The sequence below is a fragment of the Hippocampus bargibanti genome, linkage group LG07 (assembly GCF_051943395.1).
Source record: "Hippocampus bargibanti isolate YZ-2025 linkage group LG07, ASM5194339v1, whole genome shotgun sequence".
Classification (NCBI taxonomy): Eukaryota; Metazoa; Chordata; class Actinopteri; order Syngnathiformes; family Syngnathidae; genus Hippocampus; species Hippocampus bargibanti.
Genome location: NC_142740.1, coordinates 19,773,644 through 19,800,688, shown reverse-complemented (window position 1 = coordinate 19,800,688; position 27,045 = coordinate 19,773,644). Strand labels below are relative to the sequence as shown.

Sequence of the window (27,045 nt, the reverse complement as noted above, 5' to 3'; positions counted from 1 at the left end):
TTGGTTTCATAAAAATGTTTTGCTCCGATTGTGATTTCATATTGATTTAACTTATACCTATATTTTTCAAGGGATTAAAAACTTTCTAAGATATTGCTTACTTGGGACATTTACAATTTAACATGATATCTTTTCCTATAAATTAAATAACTGACATTTAGATTGAATCTATTCTCATTAGAAATAGTGACTGAATAGTCATACACTGTACTTTATTTTGCATACCAACTGTGAAGAAATTTGCTTTTTTGGATTCAGTGACAAATACAGTGGTGATATTCAAAAAAGTCATATAAGATTTGGAGATGTGGATATATATGTATGTGTATATTTTTGTCAGTGAGGATATATATCTTGTCATTGATAGGCAGCTAAATGCCACACAGAAAGCGCTATCCTCACTTTGACTGCAAATCACTTCCGACAGCCCTGGAAGACATTTCAAGATGACACAATTCATTCAGAAATGTGAGGATTTCTTCACCACTCTTACTTAGTGGTTGAGAAAGATGTTCTTCCATGTGTTTGAAGTGTCATTCAGAACAATAATAACATTGTAGCTATTCTCGAATACAGAAACTCCATGTTGATGTCCAATCTCCTGTACAAGCTTCTAGCCTTCAGCAATAACGTAGAGCCATATGTTAATCTTTTCTCAAAAGTAGAACCATTATCTCGGTTGTGTGACAGCTTATCAAATGAGACATTGCATTAGGAAATCAATTGACTATAAAGCATGCTACTGTTATTGAATCAGAGAAAAATATAAGATGACATGGAGCGGCACACACGCATTTTTCACGAAAGCAATCATGGAGTGAAGCAGAAGGATGCAATGAGTTCAGTCCGGTCATGGGTATCTGTGTTGCATTTGAAAAGTTTTTTGATGCCCTGCTCATAAGGTGTTGAATGGTAATGAGAAGGTTTGTCAGAGTTGATTAGAGAGATGAAATATGTGTTGATCCCAAAGGTAAACCCTGGAAACACGCTAAGAAGATGAATATTGACATGAAGGAAAACGCCGTTTGGAGTCGTGCTATTTGTCGAAGGAGCACAATTTTTGTCCAAGATGGTTATATTTAGTCCCATAAAATAAGTGCATAATCTCTGTGATTTAAACAGTGCGGTGACTTAATTACTTGATTTTCCACTATATTTCCAAGTTTTGTTGACTAATCGTTCAACCAAAATCTGATTTGTTTTCAGATCTCTTCAATGAGCATAATGAGGCCAAACTGGTTGATTCATGGAAACATTCATCCATCCACCCAGGCTTTTTCTAATGCACCACATCCTCACCAAGATCGCATCTCTGCACTGTGAGGCGGACGCCCAAACCATTCAAGCGTCGCCCACTTATTGTTATCATACTAATAATAATAATAATAATAATAATAATAATAATAATAATAATAATATCATAATAATAATCATAATCATAATAAGAGCAATTCTTCTTGTTATAATAAAATAATATTAATAATAATAATAATAATAATAATAATAATAATAATAATTATTTATTATTATTATTATTATTATTATTATTATTATTATTATTATTATTATTATTATTATTATTATTATTATTATTATGACTACCATTAATATTATGATTGTGATTAATAGCAATCCATGTCTCTGTTACATCACTGGTGAATTTACTTTGATGCACTTTATTTTGGCATCATCCAGTCCTCCTTCAAGCATCTCAAGTTAATTCAAAACTCTGCTTCTTGCCTCTGCTCTGGTGCACACATGAGGGAGCACAAAACTCCCATTTTGGTTTCTTTTCACTGCTTCCCTTGTATATTTTACAGATCAATTTAAGATTGTTTTTCCTTCTAATTTTTCATGAGGTCCTCCTACACACCTGCCCGGTGCCTCAAGTCAACAGACAAGATGCTCCTGAAGATACTGAGGACTATGTGTAGACTCAGTGGGGATAGACTAAAGCCCTTTCTCTTGCTGGTTTCTCTCTTGGGAATGACTTTCCACTAAATGTTATGTAAGATCATTTGTTTTAAACTGGCCATAAATCACATTTTCAATCTTTGGCTCTTGACTCATCATGAGACTTAATATTGTGGTTAATGTTTTGTGATGTTATTTCTTTTTTCTGTTATTTATTTCAGGTTTCAACTGCCTTTCTTATTGTTTGATAGATGTTGGCTTCATTTAAAACAATTTGGATGCAGCAGTGGTTGTAATGAAATGCTTTATGGTTGAGTTGAGAATAGATAGGAGAACAAACCATCCCTGCTCGGCATATAAGAATTGTGACCATGTCAAAGTGTCCTTGAGGAAGACACTCAACCCTGCTTCTGATTCTACTTCGCCAGTAATGAAGAGAAAGCATTAATGCACTGTGCGTATCTTGAAGTGAAGGTAAATGAAAATCCAATGAAAATCTATTCAAGTCAAGGTAAAAATATTCAAAACCCTTTATTGAGAAAAAAATACTAATAATCGCAATCGACTCCGCCCTCAGCCCTTCCTCAATTGTAATTGTAGCAGTACATATAACTGTTAATTGAGTCATGTGCTCTGAGATGGACATGTTAGGGGGTTACGACTGAGGAATGACAATTAGACCTTGAAGTTGATTAATTGTCAATCATGTTTTGGCACTAACAATACCAAATTCACTGAAATCAACAAATAATGTGTTCACGCAGCCAGTAGCATCAGGGCTTCAAGGGTGTGAAAACATTTAGGAAAATGAAAATTAGTACCATGGAAAGTCTGTCCACAAATATAATACATTGTAATCACGATTCTCCATATTTAATCCCAAATCGGCCCACCCGGCAGCTGAAAGTGACTGTTTCTATACTATGTTTTGTATACACAACAGGAAGTCAAATTATTATTGCATCTGTACAACAAAAACAGGAGGAGAATTCACTTGTAGGCAGCAGGTGTTCTGTAAAGGTTCTGCCCACCTTGGTAGTCACCGTGAGGAGGAGCTTCCCTTCTGATGACGCCTTACTTGGTATCTCCTTCAGGACCATGGCAACAGTCTTATCTGCAGACCTAGAGTCTTTGCCCTACAACAGTGAAATCAACAATGACTTGTGTCAGGAAAGTTCAATGCATCGCCCACATCTAGAGCGTCTTACATATAAGACTTTACCTTATGATGATGGACATACTAAGTCGTGTGAGACTCTCTCTGTTCACAAGACATCCACAAGACTATGGCGATGAAAAGTCACTGTACCATGCGTTGACTTGAGACTGTGATAAACGTGATCATCCAGAGCAGCACTTCACACCACTATGACGACGGGTTCTCACATGGAGATAAGTGACTTTGTATTGATAGATGACATTGTTTGCCTGTGTCATATTGACAACTTCTCAGTATGATAATAAGGCTCCGTGTTTGCCCATCTGATTAGCCAGTGACGCTTCATACCAGAGGAAAGCAGTGCAGTAAAACAAACATTACAGTATTTGGATTGCTTATTTGGGACTTGTATGAGACACTAAGGACCCCAAATATCGGCTCAATACACAAGATCGTCTGCTAATCGGTCATCATCAAACTGCAATTCTTAAAGGAGTATACCTGATTCATAACAATAACATGAGGAGGCTAACCCTGAAGAAATATGCAAGCTTATCCAGTGAGAAGGGATTAGTTCGGCCTTCATCACGAAGGGCTGAAATATTTGTCCCTAGAGTATTACTTTCACTCACTCCCTTTAAGACAGAATAACAGATGGAGAAAGCTTTGCTGCTGCCTAAGCTATCAACAAGAGCGCTTTTGGCTCTTTGCGTTTAAATAACAGTGCATACTTGACAATGTTATTTATTTTTTTGGTCAATACATAGTAGTTTGTCCTAGAAGGGTGCCAATTGAGTGGTGCCTACTCCAAATGATCAGAAGATGTATTAAGAGACACACATTTGCATTGCCGTTCGTATTCAGACTTATTTTTGTTCAATTTAGCGTCAACTGTGTATTGATTTGTGAAATTCATTCATTAACTGTTTTTGGTGTAATTCACTTTCATGTGCATTCTTCTCTCTAGGGCAGGGGTGGGGAACCTATGGCTCGCGAGCCATGTATGGCTCTTTTGATAATTGCATCTGGCTCGCTGATAAAACTAAATACATATTCTCGCTTTTTCACTGTTCATTTCCTGTTTGGGCTGCAGTTGGCAGAAAGCGCAATTTTGATTGGGTGATACTGGCCGTTCATGTTGAAACAGGAAGCCCGACGAGTTAAAAAAATGATGAGTATCATACACTTGAGGTTGAATTGACCGAAGGATTCGCCTTTGTGGAGTGAAAAAGCTTCTGATTCTACTTTACAATGAAACAATACCGTCGATTAAACAGTCTAATGTCAGTGGCACTTTGACAAGCCCCATGCTAATGTTAGCATCAATATACTTGCGAGAGACAGCAGAAAGCAAGCGTGCAAGCTAATGAGCCGTGTGGAGGCTAGCTAGCAGTAACTTTGCCTATGGACCCGGCGACTTGACTTTCATTCCGATCGTTTGGCTGGATTTTTTTGTCAATCATGAGGAACGGAAAACTATTCAGATTCATGGTGACTATTCTCACAAAGTCATTTTAAATAATATATTCTGACATTTTGTTGAAATCACGTGCGTGCATGTTTGCGTGTGTGTGCGGCTCTCACTGAAAAAAACATTTCTAAATATGTTATTTTTATGGCTCTCTTTGTCAAAAAGGTTCACCACCCCTGCTCTTTGGGGATGATGCCGTGTGCCTTTAGAGGACATGGTTGGCATATTACATTTTTTTTGGGGGGGGCATATGCGGCAGTTATGAAATAGCTCTTTAAAGTCTGCAAGGCAAACATGTGACATAACCAGCACAAATCATCCCGGCATATTTTTGATATTCATGAATGATGTATTGTCAGGGTTGATCAAAACAGTGATTATTGAAGTCAGGTACGTACATGCATGAATTGCTGCCGTTCGTTTGTATTTAACTTTTAAATTCAATACATTTGAATCTATGCTGAAGAAGTTTGATATTAAACATTTATTTAATTTTGATTGTTTTAGGTTACGTTTGGTTGTGTCTTGTCCAGGTGTTTCTTGTCTTTTCACTCTGCTTGTATTTAGTTCCCCAAGTTCTGTCAGTCTTACTTGGATCGCTGTGTGACCCTGTCATATTTTGTTTTTGTTATATTATTTTGTGTTACTTTGGTTTCATGTGGTTTTCAGGATTTTGTCCGAGTATTTGAAATTGTTTTTTTTATTTTAGACAACCAATATAAAACGTTTTATAGCATCTAAAATACCCAAAACACGCAGTATGATATTTTTATTCAAATGCAAAACACAAATAAAAATGACTTAAAGTGTCCAAAATCTGCAAAAAAATGAGCTGCGAATTGGGCATTTTCAGAAAGTCCCGCCCCCAGTTCGTAACATCACGCCAAGACGTCTTGCATTGCTGGAGAATAAAAACAATGGCTTCAGATTCGAATAATATGCTTTCTTGTTACACATCCAGAATATGATTGAAATAGTTCAGATAGTTCTGTCATTTTGAGGCAAACGGGTGGGGGGGAATGTCTCACCAAAAAAGAGGCCATAAAATGACCACCGAGCTGTGAGGAATGAATCAGCCCGTTTCCACAGGCTGATAAATTCTTCAATGGAGCTTGGACTCCCTCTGCTGGCGGCTTTTTGATGTAAAATAAGGTTTTCAAAAAAACAGTACAGCAAAATACATTGACGTGATGGAAGGACCGCTACAATGCGTCTTTTTTACGGTGAACGGCGGTCCGTTTCTGACGTCACATGAGGGCTCGTCACCAACTCAAAAACAAGACTTCATGAATGTTCAGCGCGAGTCTTAAAACGTAAAATATAGCTATATGCGGTGGAATCTTATTAAAATACGCCCAATAAAAATCATTCTAAGCCATTTTACAAATTATGGACACAACTTCTCCGGAGACGTTGGTTGTCCTTTAAGCCACCTGGCCACCTTTGATGAAATAAAATAAAATATGAATAAATAATTGAATAAATGAAGGAATTCTGGATTTAAGAATAGTGGTAATTTGTTGGCCGGGTCAGTTGAAAATCAATGTTCAATGTAAAACGCAAATTTGAGACTGTAGGGTTTAAAATAAACACCCAGAGGGAGAAATCACCCAGACCACTGGGACAAAACACCATAACTTCTGTTTTCTTTCTGTTGAAGTTCAAGAAGTTTAGTGCCATACAGGCGTTGATTTGAAATATTCCTTTATACTTTGTGAGGCATTGATCTGACTGTCATAGCAGTGAAAGATTTAAGGGTGGTATTAATGTTTAAACTGTGCCTAATGTTATGGTGTCTTACAACAAGGTTAAATGTGCGTTTGGTGTCACACTTCTTTTTTGAAAGCAGAGAATAGGTTAAAAGAAACAACTCAAATGCTACATGTTCATTACGTATCAGTTAGTCCCATGTTTGAACAAACACCAAAGTATATTTAAGTGCAGTTAAAGTCTATTCAAATTCAAAGCTCCATCTCATTGACTTTTACATATGTGAAAAGCTTGTCTCTTGAGCTCGGCGCTGCACGGAAGATGAAGCTTCATCGTGATTTATTCATACAACCTCTACCATACACACTCAGGCACAGCTGCAGTTGTCTGCTTGCTGCACAGTACTGTATTTATAAATTTTCTTGACCGTGTTCCTGTGATCAATGTCTGTGCAAGAGCTTGCCTGCCACTCTTTGTGACCTCACTCTCTGAAGCCAAGAGCTGCTGCAAAAGGTGAGGGTTGAGAGTACATGGAGTGGCATCAAAACACACACACACACACTGCACTATCCCAGCATCTGATGATGCATAGTTGTTTCCATGACCAACATCTTCACTCAGATTTTTTAACTCATTCACTGACATTCACAAATTTATTCGGGATTAGAAAATATGACGGAAAGCGCCATTCCCGAATTTGTTCGGGTTTTGTTTTTTCTTGTTTGGGTGCCGATAAATGTTTTTTCCCTTTCACGAGGGGGAGGGGGGCATTTGCCTTTTGTCCATGTCAGCACTTCGTACCAGCTTCAGCTGTTGTTAAAGCGCCATATAAACCAATATGTATGTATTGAATTGTATTTTGGACAGCCACCCTCATTTCAAGCTCATCCAGAGGCATATAATTTAGGAATTAACTCTTATGTTTCTGATGAAAGAAGAGAGTTATGGTTTCTTATGCTGCGTTGAATGTTTATGTAGCCATAAAACTCAATATTCTGTGGGTCCTGGAATTCGAGTGACAATGACAAAAAAAAAAACCCTGGCACTGGAGTGGACACATTTTCGCACATTCGCTGGCAATGAATGAGTTAATTACATGCTCACATTCATGCATCCAACTTTTATACATCATTGGTGGGTATTTAAACCCAACGGGGCTTTCAGAACCATTGACATTTGCAACTTGTAAATGTTTCATTTGTTCCCTGAAAGTGTTCCCAACGTGTTTCTCATAGCTCCAGAGCTCACATGATTTGATGTACTGTAATGTCTTTTTTTTGTAATAATTGTTAAAAGAATTGAAGCATGAATGTAATCATCGGGATGTCCACGGAACCGTAAAACGTCTTACAGAGACATTTCACAAAATTAAGTTCTGAACATCCATCCATTCTCCAATCTGCTTCCAGCCATCTTTAAGCAGTCAGCAGGGGACACTCTGAGCCAGTTGCCAGCCAATCGCAGTGCACACATAGACGAATAACCATCACATTCACACCTAGAGACAATTATGAGTGTTCAATAATCCTGCAATGCATTTTTTTTGCAGGTAGGAGGTAACCGGAGTACCTGGAGAAAAACAACACACTACCTCGTGACTAAAACGAGAAGTGAATATTTGCAGTTGACACCAAAAAAGCAGCAAAAAATCTAAACAATAATAGTTCATCATTGGATGTTGACTAAACTTTTCTCTCTCTGTCATCATGATTATTTTCTCAGTTGATATTGAGTTTGAGTCTTTGTATAAAAAGTACTAGAACGACCAAAGATGAATTCCCTGTAGGTTTTACAAATATTCTTCTCATCCCTGCAGACAGAAGGCTCGAAGAGTGCTACTCACATAGTCACACATTACGGCGGGAGTGTTTCCAATTACACACGCACACTCACTGTGTGAATCTCATACAGTAGGACAGCCAATAATTCACTTCCAGCAGGGCTTCGGGATAAGCCTTGCTGATATTTATATATGTTGTGTTAATTTGACTGCAGTCATTTCATTTCCACTGAAACATCTAATGAGATGTTTCTCAGTGTGACATTTCTTGCCACTGTTTATTGCCTTTCATGAACTTGACGGGGATTGCGTCTTCTGATGAATGGAGAATCTTGGTGGCATGTGTAATTTGGGAGCGAAAATTTCACCCCCCCGACCTGGTGTTGAGGAGTATAACAATGAGAACTTGAAGCATTCGCGGCACCACTCATATATCACTGTCACAAAGCAATGGCCCGTCCTGAGACGAGCTTTGAAGGAGGCTGGCCACAAAGACAAAGCGATTTCTTTGCCAATCATCACAAACACCAATCATGTGTCCTACCAGCGTGCTGTAATTGCTCACCTAACCAAGCATATGCATCTGGATTCCACTGGATATAATTTAATAATAGCTGTTGACTTAATACAATACTTTGGCAGCCTGTGAAAAGCTCACATTTTGCATGATCACACCTATGTATGCCATGAAGCAACTTTCTTTTTTAAGGCACAAATGACCTGTTTTCATTGCAACCGTTGCAACTCTTTCACTGCGATCATTCGATCGGTGCACATAATTGCAAGCGTGACTTACAGCACGGCGAGTTCATTGTTCTTCCCTAATCAGTTCCTTTTGAATCTTATTTAATCTGCAACAAAAGTGCAACTTGGGCCACGGCACTAATTAGAGTCTTCCAAGGTGGCAGAAAAGTTGTCTTCTACTAAATCGTTCCCCCTGTGCATTGCTTTATACACTAACCCGTGAACCAGAATGTTCATGAAAAACAGACTTCGACCCATTTACTTGTGAACAACATGCTCCAAATTCTTTGTAGTGACTAGACTATGTTTGGGCTTGAACCGATTAGTCAGCGAATCGTCTTTGGCCCTCCACATCAACGTTTTAAGCCTATGGATTGGATTTGGATTGGATTGGCCTTTATTAGTCTCGCAGTGGAGATATTTACATTTCACAGCAGCAAAGTGATGAAAGGAATGAAAGTAGAAACACAAAATACATGAGCCGCTGGAAAGGCAGCCGCTCTCACGGCACCGTCTTGAAGTCAAAAGAACAAAAAAAAAAACTACATAACAAATATGACAAAACAAAGACAATATGACAACACAAAGACACACGGTCATTCCTTCTTAAGCACATTCTGTACCCTATTTGTTACATGAATCAGTTCTAGATGAAAGAGGAGTGGATCAAAGCATCTTTTCACCAGTGGATCAGAGACATCATGGTGGAATGTGCACGTCGACTACAAGCTAAATGTTGAAAGCAAACCCTCAGGTGTAGCATCAGCAGCTATGAATGATACTCAAGTGTTTTTAGCAACTCATCATCACATCAGCCATTTTACAGAAGACTTTCAACTTAGCTGCTGCCGTTGCCAGACAATAACACTTTGTGAAACAGCTAAATATCAAAAGAAGTGACACGGTTTTCGTTCGTCCAAGTGTATGAAAATAAAATATTTGTAGGTGATAATAGAAGTTGGCCTGGCGATTCCTGTCAGCACTGGTCGTAAAACATTTATACCAATGGAAGCGGGACTACGGGCCAGGCAGGAAGGAACAGACAGTGATGCGAGTTGAAGCTCCAGCTTCATGGTCAAAATTTCCTCCTATATAATGTGCGAGCAACAACCGTAACAGAAACTTTAGTCAGAATCGAATTTACAAGAGACAACATCCATCAAATTCACAACTTTAAAAATGACTTTTGTTATGTGTCACTGACAACATACGCGTATATGGCCGGTTTATGTCACAAGAGACTGAAAATATTTTTGCTCCGGGGAAATAGAAATTAGCAATAACTTGCTTTTAAATTGCCAGTTTTGAAGTATTGGGAGTGACAACAAAGATAATTGTAGTCTAATGAATATTTTGTTTTACATTTTCTCTCAGTAATGATATAGAAAAATATAATAATATAATATAATATAATATAATATAATATAATGGAATACAATATAATATAGGGCGGCCCGGTAGTCGAGTGGTTAGCACACCGGCTTCACAGTGCAGAGGTCGCCGGTTCGCGTCCCGGTCCGGCTTCCCTTTGTGGAGTTTGCATGTTCTCCCCGGACCCGCGTGGGTTTTATCCGGGTCCTCCGGTTTCCTCCCACACTCCAAAAACATGTATGGCAGGCAGATTGATCACTCCAAATTGTCCCTAGGTGTGAGTGTGAGAGTGACTGTTGTATGTCTTTGTGTGCCCTGCGATTGGCTGGCAACCAATTCAGGGTGTCCCCCGCCTCGTGCCCGAAGACAGCTGAGATAGGCTCCAGCAACCCCCGCGATCCTAATGAGGAATAAGCGGTACGGAAAATTAGATGAGATGAGAGACAATATAATATAATATAGAACTAAATACTGACTGCTCAGAAACAATGAATCTTCTTCTTTTCCTTTCGGCTTTTCCCTTCAAGGGGTCGCCACAGCAAATCAGTGTCCTCCATTTTGAGAGGTCAGAAACAATGAATATGCCTTAAAATGTAATCATGAAGTTAGAATCGATTGTTTGTCCGGCAGCTGCCGGCTAGTTATTAATGGTGAAACTATCATGGCCCATGCTTACATGGGCCGACTGTGTAAATTCTGCTTGCAGTTTTATGACCACTGCCATAAAAAAAATTATGAATGGTTTAATATGTGCTGGGTTTTTTTTCAGTTTGCTTTTTAAAGGATCACCTGTAAATTACCACAAAGTAAATGCACTTAGAAAGGACTGGCATTTTCCAAGTTGGAGTTTTGTTGATCTTGTTCCTGTTTTTTTTTCTGGTAGTTTGTACTTGCTTTATTGATGAACAAACGACTTTGACTTCGATTTCGGGATTGGCATCACGCATTGGACTCTCGCTGTATCTTCCAGTCAAAATGCAAACTGCTATGTCAGCTTCAGCCACTATTTAACCAACACATATTTCATATGCATTTTATGTCGATGAGAAGGTTTCTTCAGCCGTCATCTGTACAAAAGTGAAGGTTTCGGACGTTTCGCCTCCTATCCAAGAGGCTTCGTCAGCGAACTAAAGTCTGACTAGTCGTATCGGCCCCATTTATATATCCCTAATGTCCAGACCTGGTGGCGCCGGACACAGCTATGATAGGTCCCTACTCTCAGGTTGGGGGGGGCGCGGGACCCCCCCCTGTGGCCCTACTGATTGTTCCTACATTCCTGACTAACGATTGGCGTATTACACCCACTCCCCCCGGTATCACCTCATCAGCATAACGACCCTCATCAGCATTGCGAAAGTTGCCTAACCTGTTTTGCCTGAGCAGGCTATTGTATGAACGATCCAAATTGAACCTCACACCACCAGACCGGTTTAATGAAGGATTTTGTTGTTTTATAAGAATCGCCTCTTTTACCCCCCTTTCAAACCATCTATGTTCTTTCGCTAAGATTTTAACCTCATTGTCGTCAAATGAGTGGTTGCTAGCTTTTAGGTGCAAATGTACTGCCGATTGAGGCCCACTAGTATTATCCCTGCGATGTTGATAAAGTCTTTTTTTTTTTTTTGAGAATTTGTTGAGTCTCCCCAATGTACTGCTCTTTACAATTTTCATTCTTACAATGTATGGAATAAACTACATGACTTTGTTTTTCATTTGGTAGCCTATCTTTTGGATGCACTAATTTTTGCCTTAACGTGTTTATCGGTTTGAAATAAGTAGGAATTTTATGTTGCCAAAGGACTCTTTGTAATTTTTCAGAAACTCCTGCAATGTACGGTACTGCTACTCCTCTCCTTTTAGAATCTTGAGAATTATTGGTTTCGTTCGCTATTCTTACACAGACGTATGCATTTTATGGTTGAAACTTTTCCATTTGTGGTTGATTTTTTAACAACCCTGAAAATGGCAAAGAGACATGGTTATGAAGCTCAATTTATTTAAACTGAAGGCTATCAACTACGCCGAGGAACATGGGAATGGAGCCGCCGTGACATAATACGCGGACATAAGGCAAGGTGGCCGGAGTTGGAGGAAAGCTTCAAGCAATCGATCGGCGAGCTAAGAGCGAGCGGAAGGAGTGTTTCGACTGTCACCGTCCCACTCAGAGCAGTAACGCTAGCGGAGGAAATGAAAATTGAACAAGGAGGTCCGTCTTAGTGCTGGCGTTTTATGAAACTGCGATTTTTTCATGCGGACCGGGATTACTGTAGCGACGGCCGGCGAATTATTCTGAAAAGCTGGCGAAAAGGCTGCCATGCTAACGGAGAGAAACTCTCGGCGATTGTGATTTTTTTTTTTTTAAAGAAAGACTTTGCCTAAAGAGACATTTCCAGCAGGCGTCATTCTTAAGGCAAACAAAAAGGACTGGATGTTACGCCACAGTTTGCCAAGGGATTGTGGATGCTTGGGCTAACGTGTCTGCTAGCACGGTGGTTTGAGCTTTCGGAAAAGTCGGTACCGGTAATGTGCTCCTTTTTACCATGCCGACGCATATTGAGTGATGATTACAAAATGTTATTCCTTTGTAATTAATAAATAAAGCACTACCAAACTCAGTGTTGCTCCTGATCTGTTTTTTTTTTAAATACGCATACTTGTATGCCTGTGTGTTGTTGTGAGGCGGACGTACGTATAGCAGTAGAGGATATGTACCAGTATATAAAACTTGCGTCCTTTCATCCGGTGCGCCCAATGTGTGTGTTAAATACAGAAATGGCACACATAAATGAGACTGCGCCTTTTCACACGGTGCGCCGTTTGGTCGTGAAAATACGGTAGTCTGTTTACACAATTTCATCATTTTAATTCGAATAATGATTAAATCCAAATTCTCTAAAATAATACCTATTGCCTTGGAAAGCCATCCAAGTTGACTCTCGAGTCATGAAGCATGCACTAGTGAATCATCAAATAAGAAATCCCTACCACTGTAGCTGATGACCTGGTAATTAAAAATAAATTAAATGACATCCAGAGCAGTGAGCTTAACGAGGATGTCACATTTATAAATCCATAAATAAAAACTAATCTGCTTTTGTGCCATGTTTTAAATTTAATTATTTTCAGCTTTTGCAAGAGGGTGGTGGGGGAGTTGTATTCGAGTGAATCATTCCACCCATAAATTGCTTGCACCGCAGCAGTGGACTTATCTTCAAGTGACCAGGGTGTGTGCCTGTCAGGGTTGCTTTCTTGTTGTATTCCCAAAAACACCCGGTAGGCACAAAACATTTTGGTGATAGTTTTGATGATATTGTTTTTCTTCGTTTGTTTGTTCATTTGATATGGAAATTTTTGGACAAGCATCATTGCAGGAGGGGAAAGGGAGCTTCATGGTCTATGCAATATGCATGGCAAATTCGTTTTTAGATATAGTGTAGTCATTAGTCACATGGGTTGGTCTTTTAGTCTCCAAAGTTGGTTTTCTCTTTTGGTCTGTAATGCAATCAATTTCACCTTTACCATGAACGTAGGTCCTTGTTGTAATTCCTTCTGTTTACTTGGCTACATTATAGGTTTATACTTTGCTATTAACCCAAAGTATGTTTTGTGGAAGCAATAATTGGCTGTGTGATACTTGGTCCATTGAAAATGACGATGAACAGACATTCTTGTTTTGCGATAAATTAGATATCTGAGACTGACTTCACAATTACGTTTTGTGCAGGTTATTAAGTGTAGTGAAATTCCACAAGCAAAAGCATCTCTGCCTTGTTCGGCTAGTTTCCATATTGCAACACATGAACAAGAATGACAGTGGCCCTCACATTCCAGCCAAAAATGTACTGCACTGTGTATTCTAAAAATGCATGAATATTACAACAGTACATTCACCCCTGTCCTCCAAGAGCTCCAATGGCTCCCAGTCAAATATAGAATCAACTTTAAAATTATTCTTTATACATTTTAAGCTATCCATAACCTTGCCCCCCCATACCTATCTGACCTTCTTCAAATTTCGATTCCCTCTCATTCCCTCAGATCCTCCTCCTCCTCCCTCCACCTCTGTGTGCCCCCCTCCCCCGCCTGCCCATCTCAGCATGATGGGGGACAGGGCTTTCAGCTGCTCTGCCCCCAAACTCTGGAACTCACTTCCTCCCAACATTCGTTCCATCGATTCTCTTCCCACCTTCAAATACCATCTCTAAACCCACCTATTTAGAATCGCATTTTCTGTGTAGCTCTTTCTCTTGTTTCTATTTATAATTGTATTTTATTTATTGTATTCTATTTGTGATTGTATTTTATTTATTATAGTACCTATGCTTGTCTGTGACTGTAAAGTGTCCTTGAGAGCTTTGAAAGGCGCTTAAAATGAAATGTATTATTATTATTATTATTATTATTCAACTCCGAGTGCCTGGAGACAGCAACAGTTTAGATTGATAGGAAAGAATATTATCTCCTCAAAAACATATTTTTACAACATCAGGATTACGCTGCATATCTTTATATTAAACACACGTTCATTAATTGAGGCATAATCAAGCGCAATTTCATCAACCACATAAGCACTAATTTCCACGATTAGATTTAGAAGGGGGGGGATTACACACACAATTTCCTGTGTGTCAGGGTTTTGCGAGGTGGTGATGGCGGGTTCGGATCCCAAAAAGCAGGCAGGAGGGAGCAGGAGGTTGTTTGACAAATTGTATTAAAATAAAGGTCAGCAGTAACAAAATGTAAAACATCAAAATGATCTGAATGGAAAAAATACAAAGTAGCAAAAGAAAACCAAGTGTAAAAATCCGCCAAGGTTAAACAAACACGTACACAATGCATGCAGCAACCAAGCAGCAAACAAACAATGAATCGGCACCGGATGATCGTGCGAGGTGTCCTTTTAAGTGTCATTGATTTTAACGACCAGCACCTGCGAGGCTGCCGGCAGGGCTGACGTCGCTACCCGCTGGTCGCCAATCTGATCGGGACGACCAGCACCTGTGCAGGTGCAGGCGGGGCTGACAGCGCCCCCCGTTGGTCGCCAACCAGATCATGACACTCTGGGCCTTAGTTCAGCACAGCGCTCAATAATACTTTGTGAGTTGGGTAGATGGCGACGAAAGGACCCTTGCGGAGTTCAGGCTGCTGTTCTGTGGGCCAGCTGGGCACATACATACAGACAGCAAAAAAAAGGCCTATGACTCCCAACTAAATGGCCAAAAAGCCATGAGCCTACCTCGGCTTGAGTGCGGCATCTTGCTGAGCAGCTGTTTTCCGATGCCGTTGTCACTATCGATATTGGCAAGAGCTTCTTGCATGACACTCAAGGGGCATTTAAACAGGACCATAAGTGGAAATGTTGCATATTCAGTGTCCATTGACACGCTGATTGCTTTTTGGAGCCTGATTATGCAAACATTTTGATATCTTTCAACACCGAAAATAGAACACATTGTCACTGTCAACATGCATTAATTCTTCCTTAGCTTTACAATATTTACGCACAATGAGAACATAGAAAAGTTCAGTGTACCACAACTACAACCACTGGACTGATATTAGGCATACCTGCATCATAGCTTTTGAGGTTCTGGTTCTGATTCTGAACTTGGGTTTTTTTGTGTGGCATTTGGAGGCTCTTCGTGTATTTGCATCAGTTTGCTCAGCTTCCTCCCACATTCCAAATATGCTTCTTGGGTTAAATACACACTCTAAATTAATGATACGCTTTTGGGGAGGGTGGGTGTGGGGAGCAAGGACACACCTCCGTATCTCTGTGAGGCACAGATGGTCAAGTCAAGAAACAATTAATTTTCTCTTCTACCCTGACAATTATCTTATTACATCGTAAGGGGAGACCATAAATATTTTACAGTACTCACTATGGGACGAGCCTTTGTCTTCACATTGAAGATTCCACACCTCTGAGGTCCTGACAGAGCCTTCTGATACTATCATTTAATCAGTTTTCACGACCCTCATAATTAAGTGGTGAAACCGAATGCAATATGAAAATGGTTCTATATTGTCATGCACACAGCAGCCAAACTGTATTCGTAATGACGAACAAGCACTTCAGAAAATAAATCAATGTAAACATGGCAGCACAATAGTCGAGTGGTGAACAAATCCGCCTCACAATACAGAGGGGTCAGTTTTAGAATGCCGGCTCTGGTCCTACATCATAGTTTGCATGTTTTCTCCATCAATGTGTGGGTTTTTTTCCAGGGCCTTTGGTTTTCTACCACATTGCAAAAAGATGCACGTTAGATTAACTGCTCAGTGTGCTATAGATTATAAATATCCACATTGTGGGACTATTAACTCATTCACTGCCATTCCCGAATTTTTTCGGGAATTGAAAAATGTGACGTGGAGCGCCATTCCCGAATTTGTTCTGGTTTTGTTTTTTCTTACGGGGCTGGGGGAGCGCTGGTCAGACCTCTAGCAATGTTTTTCCCTTCCGCAGCATTTCCCTTTTTTCCATGTTAGCACATTGTTGCAGCTTCAGTTGTTGTTAAAGCGCTATATAAACCAATATGTATGTGTATTGCATTGTATTCTGGACAGCCGCCCTCATTTCAAGCTCATATAACTGCAGTCCCTTAGAATTTGGGAATTAACTCTTTTTTTCTGATGAAAGAAGAGAGTACAAGGTTTATTAAGCTGCATTGAATCTGGACAGTAGGGATATACAGTATATGTAGGGCCAGAGCTACCAGCAAAAAAAAAGTTTCGTTCGTTCACGAAGCCTCTTGGATGATAAGTCCGGCACCTTCAAAGAAGTACAGATGACGGATGAAGAAACCTTTTAATCGATGGACCACTGCTGTACGACTGAGAGCTTACACAGACAGAGTCCTAAAAGTCAATATTCTGTGGGTCCTCCAATTTGAGTGAAAATGACATAAACCCAGGCACTGGAGTGGATACATTTTTGCACATCATCTGGCAGTGAACGAGTCAAAGGCTTTCTAATCTTATTTTATCTTATCTTAAATTGTGCGTCAATGTGTGCCCAGGGATTGGCTAGAAACCAGTTAGAGGTGTAACCGGCCGACTGCCCAAAGATAGCTGGGACACAATGTGATGTGATATTGTAACTAAGGAAAAAAAACTATTTGATAATTTATTCTATATTTATCAGCAGCTCGCTGTTCAACTGTTTCTATCTCTATTACCTGGTGCACTGGCCTTTGGCACTTTTTTGTGGAGAAATCTAAATAAGTAAACAGCAAATAGGCAACCAGGAGAATCATATACTTTAGCACCAGTTGCAAGAAGCTACAAGATATGCTGAAGACACCATCCAGGCTTGATGGGAATGTGTGTGGAATCACTGAACATGGCTGAGACATGGGATGAAATGTAAGGCACTGGCTGCTTCACATTAAACATTGATGTGGGAGCACGGAGCATGTAAAAAGCATGTCAGGTTTTTTTTTGGTAGTGGACATGAACATACATAAACACACTTGCCTTCTGGGGCAACTGGCAACCGACACCACGTGATTCATTTTTTACTCATGAATATGGATGCCCTGGATGGTGTATACAATGACTGAAAACAATTGATGAACTTGTAGTACTGATAGCAAATGTTGACACTATTGCAGGATGTACAACACAGTGTTAAACACTGTGTTGCCCCAATTCATGAATGAGATTGTTGTTTGTTCGGATTTTACTGATGTTTCTACTATGTGTAATTAGGCAATAAATAATTTAATTCTAATTATGTGCGTGTATTTTTTTCTGTCATGTGTATTCCAGATTCCCATAGTTTCTGCATTCATGTATGCATGGAGAAATTCATGGAATCCAACGAGTCAGCTAAATATGCATTTTGTCACAATCAATGTCAGTCTTCACAGGCATTCACCATGAGACGGGTACATCTTGTTTTCAAGGAGAGGAGGCTGTTGATGTGAGAGGCCATATGGCTTTCGTTTGCATGCCTGAGTTGCATTTCATTTGGGTCCTTTGTCACTAATTGTGGTCCTCATTCGTGGCATGCTATTGACATGTAGGAGGCAAATGTTAACACGCTCTTGCAGCCTCTCAAACGGTCGTCTGATGCACTGCTCGTTCAATCGCCTCTCCACTCACCTTGTTTCTTCTCAAGCTGTGTGGAACCTCTTGAGACTTTTGCACTATTACATGGCATCAAATGATAACCTTTTTTGCCCCGCTCGTTCTCCTTGTCTTTTCTACTTTAAATATAACTGGAGCAGTTAAATGGTGTTGAATTCAAGGTAAAGTTTTAAGCACACAGCTTTAGTAGATAATGTGAGCCTGTCCAATGATTACACTGACCAATAACTGTTGAGTGAGACCTAATGGAAAAGTAGAACACTGGAAGATTTTGTACAGTATTGATCTATCTTCTCAAGCCACTATATAGTTATCGCCGCATGGAAAGAACAGAAAGAAAAGAAAGACAATAAATATGATATAATGTGCCAGACTGCTGTGGCTGAATCATTTTATCATTGGATTTCAATTTTGCACAAATAAAAATTAAACGGCAACACACCCTGCAGGGTGAGTTGTCATGATGAAGTCATGCTTCATCATGACAGAGATTATTTCAGGTATTGTTGCTTTTAAGGATTTGTAAATAATTCAAGGGATGCATTACAAGGGAAGCAGAAGCCATTTAGACCTGTTATGAAACACTTCAGCTGCAGTTTAATCAAAGGGACACTTTTTTAATAGGGAAACACTTTTTCATTGTCTCTGCAATTCCAAATTTATGAAGTTAATCCCTACAAAGTCATTTTACAAGAAGCTGATTCAGTCCTTTACTGTGTTCCCTTCAACTATTTCCTGTGACATTGTAAAGAATAGAGCAATCACGTTTATGGTGCCAAATGAATGAGGACGAATGGAACACTGTTTTTAATGCTGGTTGCAGAAATCTTTTGACATATGTTTGCTGGACTCCAAATTGTTCGGCGTGAGGATCCACTGCAAAGCAAGAGATTTTAACATGTGACTTGTTTAATTTTCCACACTGACCTGCTGTGCATATGTCCCATCTTGTTCTCTCACTGAGAGCACCCACAAGCTTGTTCGGTAAGGAGTGACATTAACAGCTTAAAGGGAAGTCCATGATGACCTTGCAAGCCAAGAAAGGTAATGAAAGATGGGCTCGAACACCGAGGCAGAATTCTCTCTTGGCTTCCACTTTAGTTACCTTCCTCTTTGCTAACTTGTCACCTCTTGACAGAACGAAAGCCATCTCCTTGCTCCCGATGCCAATTTCCTCTTTGCCCATTACCTTCCCATTAAGGAAAACTGGCAAGCAAGGACACAAAGGCCCTCTTGCAGTCAGCCCGAGTCATTACGTACGCTCTAGCTGTGTTGCTCGCAGCTTGGCCTGCAGCCGCTAATGATGAGGGATGGCAGCAAAAAGCAGGAAGATCTTTTCTGAGCATGAGGCGGGTGTAACCTGATTACTCGCGACTTGCTCTGAAAACGGCTTCACATTCTCACTTTCCTTTCTCACACTGAGCTTCCCGCTGCTTTCCTCCAGACAGAGGTTGCTGGCTTCTCTAAGTGACTTTTTCATTTTGCTTGGGAAGCAGCCGTGGTAAATTACGGCTTTCTCACTCTTGGTGCGCTCCTTCTCTCGTTTTGATTTAATCACCCCTTCGCACCGAGGTATGCGGATCTGGCCTCCTTTCAATTATGAAGACATTAGCCACAGCGTCCCACCGGGGAGTACAACTGAGAAGTGGACAGCACGAGCCATTTAAACACCAGACCGTGTTATGCAACTTCAGAGCTGGGAGATAGTCTCAAAGCGATCTTTCGGATGAGTTGACTTCAAGCGGAAACTGTGCCTTTTGTCATTTGGATACAAGCCTAAAAATTCACTCCAACGGTTATCCGTTTGTTCGATCTCAAGCGTCCTGTGGTACCAAAATAGATGATGAGCTATTTATGGCAGGAGAGAGACAAAAAGTGACAGACTCTTGTCGACAACCAAGAGTAGAACAAAAATTATTGTCACTGTTTTTTTATCCTTGTGTGTTCTACATATTGGCAATAAAGATGATTCTGATTCTGTGACTGAGGAATTATGTTGTCTAATCACGATGAACAAGCATCAGAGTGAATCTACACATGCCTGATTATTGGCACTTCAGACAATGGCATTTTTGTTAATACTATCAGTCATAATCGTGGATGAGAAAAAATACATGTAATTTTGTTAGTTACACCAAAATAGTAAATAGAGCAAGAGAGAGGTAATGGAAAGTGGATGAGAGCATGTCATCAAAAAAAAACAAACAAGACACCACCGACATGCCAAACGTATTTATTTTCCAGACAAGCCACCTAGATCTCAAAATGGCAAAATCTGACAAGCTTTTTTGATACTATGATACAGAATACGTTTTTACTTTTTTCATCCGTCCATCCATCCATCCATCCATCGAGTTTCTCATCCATTTTATCCTCACGGGGGTTGCGGGGGTGCTGGAGCTTGTCCCATCCATCTTTGGGCAGTAGGCGTGGTACACTCTGAACTGGTTGCCAGACAATCGTACGACAACCACAAACAACCATCTGCACCCACATTCACACCTGGGGACAATTTAGAGTGTTCAATCAGACTGCCAGCATGTTTTGGGAATCTGGGAGGGAACTTGCAGACTCCACACAAGAAGACCAGAGCAGAAATGGAAGGTATGACCTTTGCACTGTGTCACGTCCGTACGAGAAGTGGCAACAGATCGGACCAAAAAAGAAGGGAGCTGGATACAAAATACTCAATGGTGTAGTTCAAAAAAGGGTTTTACTGAGACATGCAGGGAAAAAAACGAAGGTAAGGCAACCGAACAGACAGGCACGATAGCCGAGCGGGACCAACCTTACTGTACAGTTGGGTGACAGGGTCATGGAATGAATGAATACACCGGTGAAAACCGAGTGAAACCGGGTGGCTTTTATAGCTGTTACGATACTCGAGGCAAGGACGCCGGGCTCGAGTGGCGAGGGAAGGAGGGAAGGCTTGGATCCGAAATGCAACGGCGAGACAGAGATCAGGGTAAAGTCTTTTACTGGAACACGCATGCAAAACAACAAACTCATAAAGTGGGGAATGTGCGTAAAGGCAATGGAAGAAATAGCGAACCTGACAGCAAGGTAGTAGTGGGGGTGACTTCCGAAATATTCCGACGGAGACTGGATAGCGCAATCGGTAGATATAGTCAGAAGGCACAATCACGGGAATGACAAACAGCTGTGGGAACCCAGGTGCGTGATGATGGGAGGGGCCGTCTCCAGGGAGCAGCGGAGGAGATGACAGGAGGGGCGGGGCGCGCCCAGGACGGCGACGAGATGTGACAGTGCCCCCCCCTCAACGGACGCCTCTTGGCGGCCCACCAGGTTTGGAAGGGTGAGCCGCATGGAACGCCCGGATGAGAGATGGGTCGAGGATCCAGGCACGTGGGACCCACTGTCGTTCCTCCGGTCCATAGCCCTCCCAGTCGACCAGGTACTGCACTCCTCTGCCCATGCGCCTGGAGTCCAGTATCTCCCGCACGGTGTAGACCGGTCCGTCGGCCAACATCCGGGGGGGAGGTGGGGGGGTGGGCGTGGGGGCTAAGGAGCTGGTTTCCACTGGCTTGAGGAGGGAAACGTGAAAGACGGGGTGGATCCTCATGGTGGGTGGCAGCCGGAGCCTCACCGAGACCGGGCTGAGGATGGCCTCGATGGGGAAGGGACCCGTAAAGCGTGGGCCCAGCTTGGCTGAAGACCCTGCCAGCCGAAGGTCCCTCGTGGACAGCCACACCTCCTGCCCGACCTGGTAGTTGGGTGCCTGTCTCCGATGACGGTCCGCCAACCGCTGGTTCCGGGATGCGGTGCGTGTCAGGGCGTCCCTGGTCTCCTTCCAGACTCGGTGGGCCCGTCTGAGGTGATGTTCAATAGACGGGACCTCCACCTGGCCCTCCTGTGTGGGGAACAAGGGCGGCTGATAGCCACAGGCGGACATGAATGGGGACCGACCTGTGGCTGCGGAGACCAGGGAGTTGTGGGCGTACTCCACCCAGGGTAGGTGCAGGGCCCACGACGCCGGGTTGTGGAGGCACACGCACCGGAGGGCCGCCTCCAGGTCCTGGTTCTTCCTCTCCGTCTGTCCGTTGGTCTGGGGATGGTATCCAGATGACAGGCTCGCCGACGCCCCTAGGGACCGACAGAAACGCTTCCATACCTTGGACACGAACTGCGGTCCCCGGTCCGACACGATGTCCGTCGGAATCCCGTGGAGACGGACGACGTGGTTAACCAGGAGTTGAGCCGTCTCGATGGCGGACGGCAACCTGGTTAACGGGACGAAGTGGGCCGACTTGGAGAATCGGTCCACAACGGTGAGGACGACCGTCTTGCCACGGGAGGGGGGGAGGCCTGTCACGAAGTCGACGGAGATGTGAGACCAGGGTCTGGACGGCACCGGTAGCGGTTGGAGGAGTCCTGCCGGGGGCTGGTGGGAAGCTTTCCCACAAGCACAGGTCGGGCAGGCTTTCACGAAGCTGGTGATGTCCCTTCGGAACCCCGGCCACCAGAACCGTTGGGCGATGAGTTGGATCGTCCTGTTGACCCCCGGGTGACAGGCAATCTTGGAGGTGTGCCCCCAGACGAGCACCTCCGTGCGAAGAGGGGCGGGGACGAACAGGCGATCCTTAGGACAGCCCCTGGGGATGGGGGTCGTCCCCAGGGCTTGCTGAACTTTTCTCTCAACCTCCCACCTCAGGGCACCCAGGATGCGTTGGGCCGGCAGGATGTTGGTGGTGGTCTCCTCCCTTTCTGCCGGCTCATGGATGCGGGATAGGGCATCGGGCTTGGTGTTCTGTGACCCTGGGCAGTAGGTGAGAGAAAAGTTAAACCGGGTGAGGAAGAGTGACCATCGGGCCTGTCGCGAGTTAAGTCTCTTGGCAGACCGGATGGCCGCCAGGTTCTTGTGATCCGTGTAGACGGTGAAGGGGTGTTTAGCTCCCTCAAGCCAGTGTCTCCATTCCTGCAGGGCCAGGACGACCGCCAGCAGTTCCCGATTGCCGACGTCATAATTGGCCTCGGCGGGGCTGAGCCGGCGGGAGAAGAAGGCGCATGGGCGTAGCTTCTGGTCGGTGGGAGAGCGCTGGGAAAGGACGGCCCCTACTCCGGACTCGGATGCGTCAACCTCGACCGTGAACGGAAGCTCGGGGTCGGGATGACGCAGGACAGGGGGGTTGGTGAAGGCACGACGGAGGCGGTTGAATGCCCCCTCAGCATCGGGAGTCCACCTGAAAGGGAGCTTGGTGGACGTGAGGTTAGTGAGGGGAAGTGCCTTCTGACTATACCCGCGAATGAAGCGGCGGTAGAAGTTGGCAAACCCCAAAAACCGCTGAAGCTGCTTGCGCGTCTTAGGGGTCGGCCATTCCACCACCGCTTTGGTTTTGGCGGGGTCGGCCCTGAGCTGCCCCTGCTCCACGACAAACCCCAGGAACGACAGAGAGCGGACATGGAAGTCGCACTTCTCTGCCTTCACGTAGAGCCGGTTTTGCAGGAGCCGCGCCAGGACCCGTCGGACGTGTTGCCGATGTTCTTCTGCAGAGCGGGAAAAAATAAGAATGTCATCGAGGTAAACAAAAACGAAAACATTGAGGAAGTCCCTGAGCACATCATTTATCAGATTTTGGAAAACGGCGGGCGCGTTCGTGAGCCCGAACGGCATCACCAGGTATTCGAAGTGCCCTAAAGGTGTCTTGAATGCTGTTTTCCATTCATCCCCCTCACGGATACGGACCAAATGGTAGGCGCTGCGAAGGTCTAATTTAGAAAACATGGTGGCGGACTGAAGGGGCGCGAAGGCCGAATCCATGAGGGGGAGAGGGTATCTGTTACGGATGGTGATGTCGTTCAGGCCCCGGTAGTCAACGCATGGGCGCAGGGATCCGTCCTTCTTCTCGATAAAGAAAAACCCTGCGCCCAGCGGGGAACGCGACGGGCGAATGAGTCCCGCCGCTAGAGAGGAGTCTATGTAAGTGCTCAGGGCTTCCCGTTCCGGTTGTGAAATGTGGTAAAGTCTGGAGTCCGGTAATGGAGCCCCTGGCTGCAAGTCAATGGCACAGTCATACGGTCGGTGGGGTGGCAGGGATTGGGCTCTGTCCTTGCTGAACACCTCCCGCAGGTCATGGTAACATTGTGGCACACCCTTGAGGCAGATGGCCTCGGGCGGGCCATCGCGGGAGGGATCTTGCCCTGCCGTAGCCGACCGTAGGCAGTTGGCGTAGCAGTAGGGGCTCCAGCCCTGAATGGTGGGACCCTCCCAGGAGATGGATGGGTCGTGGGTATTGAGCCAGGGAAGACCCAATACCAATGGCGCATTCCGGGAGGGCATGACTAAAAATTGGCGGTGCTCCACATGGTTCCCCGCTACCCGAAGTTTGAGCGGGGCCGTGATGTGCGTGACTCGCGCTAATAGTCCTCCGTCCAGGTCCACGAACTCCTTGGGGGGCAGGAGGTCGATAAGTTGGCAGCCCAATGAGTCTGCCAACTCGGGATCGATAATGCACCCGTCGGCCCCCGAGTCCACTAATGCCCGCACTGTTTGGGAGCTGGAAGGCCCAGTCAATTCACTTTCCAGCTCCAATCGCGTTACGGGGGTAGGGGGTTTTGCCTCCCGCGGTCGCCTATGTCGTTTCTTCGACAGGGACTTACATGTGCCGGAGGTCTTTGGTTGGGGGCCTTGGGTGCGGCGAGCCCCGGGTTCGATGCGGTCGTTCCCCCCACCAATCAGCATGGGTTCGGGGGAAATCTCCCGACGTCGCACGCGCTCGCTGCCGGCGTTGGTTCTCAACGACCGGGTTCGTGGCTCGTCGGGCCGCCGACCGCTCAGCTCCCTCCGTCGCTCCTGGAGGCGGTGATCAAGGCCGATGACTATGTCGACCAAGTCGTCGAAGGTGGTGCCAGCGTCGCGTGTAGCCAGTTCGTCCTTGAGATCGGAGTTAAGCCCGCGACGAAACACCCCCCTCAACGCTCGGTCGTCGTAGCCGCTGCCAGCGGCCTGAATCCGGAAGGCGACGGAGTACTCTGCAGCCGAGCGGGACCCCTGGACGCAGTCGAGGAGTCTTCCTTCTACCTCGACTTCCGTGACCGGATGGTGGAATACCCGGCGAATCTCTGCCACGAAGTCCGGGTAGGAGGTGCACAGTATAGCCAGAAGGCACAATCAATGGGATTGGAATCAGGTGAGTGAGCCCAGAGATCAGGGAGGGTAGGGGCGCGCACCTGATGCCAATCAGGATGTGACACACTGAGGTCGATGCGATTGGACCATTGGGCCGCCCTGGCTTTTTTTTAAACGACGATCAAATTGATGGTCAAACTATTTCTGTTCGTGTGGGAGGCGCCAGTTTTTGTTAGCTTTGAACTTTTCCACAGAATGAATCGTGGATATTGTTTTCATACTTTGTCAACTGGTGTTTTGTGAACAAATGACAAATGGCCCCTGATGGGCAGAAACCTTTGTGCACTTATGATTAGTGTCATATATTTTCATTCTACTGGCTTGTCCCCATGTCAATATTAATCTATTTTAAGGGCTGAAAATTGTCAGAGAACCTCTTAGGAACACGGTCGAATGAAAAAAAAAATGAAAACAAAATGTCATTTCTAGCAATGTATGCGGATTTATACAATACACAAATGTACCCTGTATAGATAGCATATGAACACATACAAAGTCATGTACATTGCACAAGAATAATACATTTTGCACACGGGGTTTGATTCTTATTTAAGAAAAGTCGTGATCATATTTGGGGCGGGGGGTGATTGCTAATGCTTGCTTTGCTAATCATATCATTGCATATCCTAGGTCAAGTGTAGGTCTCCTGAAATGATGTTCCACTTCCTCGCCTTGATTAAAGCCATGCACACTCCCTCTCTTGTAACCTTGACACTGAACTCCTCTTCAATGCTGTCGTCTATGCCTACCTCTTGTTCACCAGTCCTTCACTGGGGCTGATCGGGGCCCCAGCAGGCCTAACAGGATGGGCTGCTAGTGAGGGCTTATTGTTTGAGGATCCTCTCCCATACTGAGAAAGGAAATTAACACTCTCCCTGTTCATTTGCATGTCATATAAACACCGGTGGGTGTGACTGTTTTGGCAAAAGCAATTACGGTGGAATTTACAAATTTCATAAGTAAACACTTCGACATCCCGCAAAAGTCAGACAGACTAAAGAGGATGAGTGGTGTGTTTTGCTTTTTTTAAAATGTTAGTTTGCTTTTTTTAAGACACATATTCCAAATAGAAGGAGCAGCACTAGCACTAGCAAGAGCTTTTAAACAGGCAAAAGGGTTAGCACTGCGGAACAAAACCGTAAACATTAGCTGTTTGCTTGCATCTAAGTAGTGGTTTTTGAGTTGTACATTTGGTCATGATTTGTATAAGACATTTTCCGGTCCTCTTGTCTTTACTGACTGAACTGCTTGAAGTAAAAAATAAAAAATATTCACCTTAATTACTTTCCATTACTGATATTACTATTACATGAAAATCTTCTTCTTCTCCTTTCTGCTTTTCCCTTCAAGGGGTCACCACAGCGAATCAGTGTCCTCCATCTTCAGAGGTTTGATTCGCATGTTTGTTTTGGCCAAGCCTCTATGTCGGATGCCCTTCCTGACACAACCCTCTGTATTTATCCGGGCTTTATAAGAAAATAAAGCAAGGATAATCATGTGCAGCAAAAACAAAACAGGCTCAGCATACTGTATCAAAATGGCTGTCACGCTTTGCTTGAATGTTGCTGTGCCGATGACCATTTTTTGTTTGGGAGCCTTTTACTGAGCATCTTCATCTTTATTGAGTTCATAGAGTTGCTTGTTCTGTAGCCAAT

The 27,045-nt window shown here is 43.5% G+C and overlaps 1 protein-coding gene across 4 annotated transcripts in view; it reads right to left on the bottom strand.

Moving 5' to 3' along the window:
- The window catches only part of pex5la (peroxisomal biogenesis factor 5-like a), a 98,573-nt gene that overhangs the window by 51,453 nt on the left and 20,075 nt on the right, over positions 1-27,045 (bottom strand). For 3 of the 4 annotated variants that reach the window (XM_088999966.1, XM_088999969.1, XM_088999967.1), the window contains exon 2: positions 2,946-3,050. The exons of the other annotated variant lie outside the window; for it this stretch is intronic. In XM_088999966.1, the coding sequence (XP_088856092.1) occupies positions 2,946-3,050 (105 nt within the window). The remainder of the gene's footprint in view (positions 1-2,945; positions 3,051-27,045) is intronic. 4 annotated transcript variants of the gene reach the window in all.